We start from the raw sequence: 5,862 nt of genomic DNA, 5'->3' as shown, positions 1-5,862 counted from the left end.
AAATGAGGAGCTGATATTAAGGGCTCAAGTAGAAGGCAAATGTTTTGAGAATGAGGATGGCAACAAATGTACAAATGTGCTTGACACGATGGATGGATGGATGGTGATAAGAATTGTACAAGCCCCCAATAAAATTATTATAAATTTAAAAAAATAACGTAGAGAATGACACTGTGAAAAAAACAACAACAAACAACACAGGAGGATCTTAAACAACAACTCAGTGGACTGGTAGCAGGTCTTGGTCCCTTGTGGACGGGACGGCCCAGGATCCCACCTTCCTGAAGTGTGCCATCTTCCACCTGGGCATCAACGATCTCTCCCATTCCCATTGCCGACGCAGCAACGAAAACCCATCTCCTGAGACCCAAGTGTGCCTGCTGGGCTCTTTGGGACCCGTCCTTCCCTGGACATTCCCGAGGGGCTCTGGGGTGCTGAGGGTTAAGTGCTGGGCCTGCTAACCACACAGTCAGTGGTTCAAACCCACCAGCCGCTCTGTAGGAGGAAGATGAGGTAGCTGATCCTGTCAAGGCTGACAGGACTCTCACACTGGCAGCAGGATCCCAGAGCAGGGAACGCAAATTCCCCCTCTTGTTCTGAAGCCTGCCCACGCCCACATCTTTTGCCTTTGCCCAGGCGATGTCCTCTGCCTGAGACTCTCTCTCTCTCTCTCTCTCTCTCTCATTGGGCCTGTCTCTCTCCTTATCCTCTTGTCTCAACTCCTCCAAGACGCCCTTCGGGACTCACAGGCAGGGTCAGTTGGCCCTCTGGGCTTTGGGCCATCACTGTGGGGCGGTATCTGTATTTTCCTAATCAGACCGGACCCTGGTAGGGAGGAAACACACAGAGGGCAGGGCCAGGGACCAAGAGTCGGGACCCAGGATTCAAAATCCCCAGTTGGCCGGTTCCTAGAGGGGTGCCCTGGAGCTTAAAGCACTAGCTCAGGGGCGCTGCTCCCCTCACTAGCCAGCGGGGATGAGACTTCCTGGGGGGGAGTCAGGAAGAGTTGCTGCTGGCACCCAGAAGTGCTTGTATGTGGACGCTGGTGCCAAAAGCTCAGACATGGCCTTTCGTGCCTTGCAAGGGCACCACGTGACTGGGGGACCTGCGGCCACCCAGGGGATTGGCTAGCTGCGAAGAAAGTGCGCGGCACCCTTTTGGGGGGTGGGGCCCTGCTAACAAGGTGGATGGAACTCTCTTGAGGAACCGGTCAGCTTTGCCATGCTGCTAGGTGGCAGAGGGGACAAGATCACCAATACCACAGAGGAAGAAATGGATGGGAACGGAGCCTGTCCTTCCGAGTCAGAAGACAGAGAGAGAGAGGGAGACAGACAGACACACACACATGTTGGTGGTCGTGGAGCTGTAATACCAAGTACTGGCAGGAAACGACAGCGGTGAACCAGAAGATCCACGTGACGCCGGCACAGTGGGCCGGGAAAGCCCATGGAGATGGGGGCTGAGTGGCTTCAGGCAGGAGGGTTGCTGGTGGAACGGAGGCCCCAGGCTCACGCTGGCAGAGCTGAGAGCTCTGTGACACCTGCCTGGTTGAGGCCAGAGCAGGCCGAGAGACCTGAAGGGCCACGGGGCTGTGGGCCAGGGAGAGGCCTGGCTGAGAACACCGTCAAGAAGCCGTCCCGGCTGGAAAACTGCATGCTGGGTTGTCCCTGGACCTGCTGTGCAATCTTTCACTTCCTAAGAACGCCCCTCGCAGCGAGTAAGGGCTGTGGAGTTCCCTGGGGCCGTTAGGAGAGGAGTAGAGAGTGCCCTGGGAGGGACGGCTGGTGCCCGAACTGGCAAGAAGTGGGAAGAGTGGAGGCCTGTCTGACCTCTGCCTTGGGCTGAGCGGCTCTGGGCGATGTCTCCCTCGTGTCAGGCGTCCTGACAACCAAGGCCTTCTCTTCCACAGCCGCCCCGCTCCCCTCACCTGTTTAAGCACTGTGATCTTCGAGTCATTGGTGATCAGCGCTGCCTGGTTCAGGAGATCCACCACCTGCGGGGGAAGCAGAGGCGGGGGCTGGCTCTACCGAGGCTCAGAGACTCAGGGGTGGCCCACCCAAAGCTAGGGTCGTGACTCCCCACCGAGCCCCTCTCCCCACGCGCACCCTTTCTGAGGTGGTCATGCTATCGATGCCTGCTCCCTCCTCCTGGGTGAAGAACTGAGAGGCCACGCTCCGGCGGGTGACACTGTCCCCACTGCTGGTCGCCATGGCTGCTGTCAGATAGTCCCTGGGGGGAAAAAAGGGGTGGGTCAGGCTCTGGGTCTTGGTGGGTGGGATGCGTGGGCCTACCCCTCCTGCCACTTCCCTAGCCTGTCCTTTCCCTGCCTGGCCTTCCAATGCCCCTCCTCACTCCGGGTCAGACGTGTGTGCAAGGGGTTGTCATCTGGGGGTGACTGATGGCGCTTGCCTTCCCCAATGGACTCCTAGGTCCCCAGGTCCCAGCTCGAGGACTTTATGTCCATCTAGAGGGCAAGCCCCAGAGCATCTGCTGGATGACAGGACAAATGGACCACAGTGGCCACTTGCTGTTTCCACGCTTCCTGTCTCCGCTCCAAGGCTGGCCTCGGACTAGGCCCCAGAACATGCCTTTTCGAATGAGCTCGGAAAAATTCCAACCACAGCACCCTCCCATGCTCAGGACCAGCTAGCTGCGGGAAGGTTTGATCCACCAAGTTGGTGAGAACTACACTGCAGGACATTGGTTCTCCACCTTCCTCATGCCCCGACCCTTTCAGACAGTTCCTCACCTTGTGGTGACCGCCCAGCCATAAAATTATTTTCATTGCTACTTCATCACTGTCATTTTGCTACTGGGATGAACCCAGCGACCCCTGTGAAAGGGTCGTTTGACCCCCAAAAGGGTTGCAACCCACAGCTTGAGAACCGCTGCTCTAGCATATTGAGGGGAAAGGGGACTGGGCGGGGGAGGAGGGGTGCTCAGTGATAGAATTTCACCTTCCGCGAGGGACACCCTGGTTTGACACTTGGCCTGTGCTTCGAGTGCACAGCCCCCACCCGCCTGCCACTGGAGGTTTGTGCGTTCCTGGGACGCCAAACAGGTCTCCAGGCTAAGAGCAGGAAGCAAGGCCTGGTGAGCCGTTTCTGAAAATCAGCCAAGGACACACGCTACTATAGGTGATGAGGGTCGACCCTGGCCGTGGGCAGACCCAGGTGTCACCGTGTGTCACCCGGAGTCAGAGGCCGCTAGCACCATCACCCTGCAGTCAGGCTGGCACGATCATAATACGATTGACGCAGGAAGAGAACAAGGACGCTTGCACCCGGAACAGCAAATGAACGACATAGCCACGCGACAGGCACAAGACAGCACACCGCACTGCTGCACAGGTGAACCAAAAGGCAGACACAGAAAGAAGCAAGGGCATCTGAACGCTGACGGATGGTGACAAGCCCCCACACGTACCAGGTGAAAAGCAGCCAAGTGGTGGACGATGGCACTTACTGCCACATATCCCCCCACCCCTTTTTACAGGAAGTGAGAGGAAATGGAGCAAAAACAAAACAAAAAAACAAAGCGGTGGCTCTGGGGGTTCTTATGGTGAGATGACCATGACAGCCTACTGGGTCGCAAGGCAATATGCACAATTCCATCCATTTTTGTCAAGCGTCTGGGTCTGAGGGGCTAGACTGACCTGAGACCAGAACCTTCATTTCCCCAGGTCTCCATCTCCTCCTCTCTAAAAAAGGGATAGTGTTAGCGCCTAACTCCGGGGTGGGGGTTGGGGGCCCTACTCTTACTAGGAGGCGCGAGTGTCTTCTGCCCATGGGATCGGGGATCCGGTGGGGAGGAGGCTTGGAGAATAGTTGATAAGCCGTTAAGGATAATTTACCTGGTGGAGGGGGGCAGATTCCAGGGAGGAAAAGGAATGATATACACAGTGGTGGATCAGCTCCGACTCACGGTCGACCCTGAGTACCACAGGCCTGACAAGGGTCCGTGAGGCTTGAGCCCACGGCTGCAGCCACTGTGCCAATCCATCTCCTTGAGGGTCTTCCTCTTTTTTTTTTTTTTTTCCCTTTCCTGCAGGCCCTCTACTTCAAGCACAAAGATTTGTTAAGGCTGCTCACCCAAAGGCGATCGTTCAAACCCACTAGCCGTCCCCTGGGGATAAAAAGAAGTGGCAGTCGGGTTTTGTAACCATGACCACCTTGGAGACTTTTGAAGGTGGGGGGCAGGGGGTTGCACGCGAAGTTATCCTGTCCTGGAAGGTGGCTCCCAGTGGAGAGACTGTCCGGCGATGGGGCAACGGCAAGGTCAGCTCACAGAATCCACCAAGGGGCATGCTCAGCGCAGGCCCGGAACTCGGAAGGTTCCCCAACGGGCTGCAATGAACTCCTGCACCCACAAAATCATGCCTTGGAGAATGCCACTGCCAATAACCATCGGGGAATCCCAAATCCGCCCCCCGCCCCCCATACATTGGGGCCCTAGGCGTAGCTTTCATTCATCCATCCATCCATCGCCGACGTCAACCAGGCACTGTCCCGGGAACGGGGCGGCGATCGCCACACACCTATCCCCTGTTCTCCTGGGACTCGGGGTGACAGCATCACACACGAACAGGGGCAGGAACAAATGGGACCGCACGTGACCTCAAGGAAGGGTCCAGCGGCCTATGAGAGCGGGGCAGAGGCGGATTCCGGGGGGTGGGGGGGGTGGGGGGGTGGAGCGAAAGGAGGGTCGGGCAGGGGAAGTGACGTGAGTGGCGGGCCCTGCGGGCAGCGAGGGAGTTAGGCCGAAGGAGTAAAAGGACCGGCGAGGGTCCGGCAAATGCAAAAGGCATGAGGCAGGGGGGCCGCGTGACAGGTCTCCGGGGCCGAATGATCAGGGCGGCTGAGCGTGGTGGCGGTGGGCAAAAGGACAGAGGGGAGGACGGCGGGGCGAGCGCGCCTCGGGGGGCCACGTTGCAAGTTTGCCCTGAGGGAACTGGAGAGCCACGGAAGGATCCTGAGCAGGGGAAGAAACTGAGGCCCTAACGCCGCTGCTCCCCCCTCTTTTGGCGCCTCCGCAGCGCCCCCAGATCTTCAGGGCTCATCCTCCCTTCATTCCCGGGGCCCCACGCCATCCCCCGCTCACCACGGCTCGGGCCTGCGTGCCCCTCGCGCCCCCTAAGCAGCGACTCCTCTAAGACGCTGCTGTCGCCATCTTCCGCTCGCCACGAGACGCTGCGCACGCGCCGCGCGCCGCCGAAGGCCGCCGGGAAATGGAGTTCAGACCGCGGCCTGGCCCCGCCCCTACCTCGCGTACCGAGAGCGGCCTTCCTCTCATCCCCAGAGTGCCTCGGGATCGCCCTTCGCGAGCTTTCTGGGAAATGTAGTCTCTCGACCGAAGCCAGAGCCTGAAGGGGCGCTAGTGGTTTCTGGGAAATGGAGTTCGCCGTGGTTCCGAGTCCCTGGACGGCTGGGGTTGGAGCGTTTGAGAATCTGGCAGGACAGCTCGGAGGGGTTCTGAATCCCTAGGGTGGTCTGATCAGAGGCCCGACTCCTTCCTCCACCTTTGACACTGACCCTCTCTTTACAGTCCAGAGCATTTTGCAGATGTCGGGAGCAGCAGTCGGCCCAATCTATACATTGGGAGTGAGGATTTTTCTAAGGGTCCTCATCAGCGGTACATCGGGACCCCCCAGAACCTGCTGAGCGCTGCGCTTTCTTTCCTCCGCGACTCCAGGCAGGGCTCTCCGGCTATTGGCGCCCTTTTGCCGAGGAGCGCTGGTGGCGTCGCAGATTCCTGTTTGGAAGCCAACAGGCGTTCGGCGGGAGAGAAACGGGGCTTTCTGCTCCCGCAAAGACTTACAGCTTTGAAGATCTTCGTGGGCCAGCTCTACGCTGCCCGATGGGG

At 58.6% G+C, this 5,862-nt stretch overlaps 1 protein-coding gene across 1 annotated transcript in view; it reads right to left on the bottom strand.

Moving 5' to 3' along the window:
* SYMPK (symplekin scaffold protein) overlaps positions 1-5,176 on the bottom strand; it is a 50,755-nt gene extending 45,579 nt beyond the window's left edge. The window contains exons 1-4 of the mRNA XM_045292667.1: positions 5,101-5,176; positions 3,656-3,700; positions 2,106-2,229; positions 1,928-1,993 (exon numbers count right to left, since the gene is read on the bottom strand). Coding sequence (XP_045148602.1) covers positions 1,928-1,993; positions 2,106-2,229; positions 3,656-3,690 — 225 coding nt within the window. The 5' untranslated portion in view covers positions 3,691-3,700; positions 5,101-5,176. The remainder of the gene's footprint in view (positions 1-1,927; positions 1,994-2,105; positions 2,230-3,655; positions 3,701-5,100) is intronic.
* Between the last annotated feature and the right edge of the window lie 686 nt (positions 5,177-5,862).

The sequence above is a fragment of the Echinops telfairi genome, unplaced genomic scaffold (genome assembly GCF_000313985.2).
Source record: "Echinops telfairi isolate 266 unplaced genomic scaffold, ASM31398v2 ScPeMD7_655;HRSCAF=1070, whole genome shotgun sequence".
NCBI classification, from domain to species: domain Eukaryota; kingdom Metazoa; phylum Chordata; class Mammalia; order Afrosoricida; family Tenrecidae; genus Echinops; species Echinops telfairi.
This window is presented reverse-complemented; position numbering and strand designations above follow the sequence as displayed.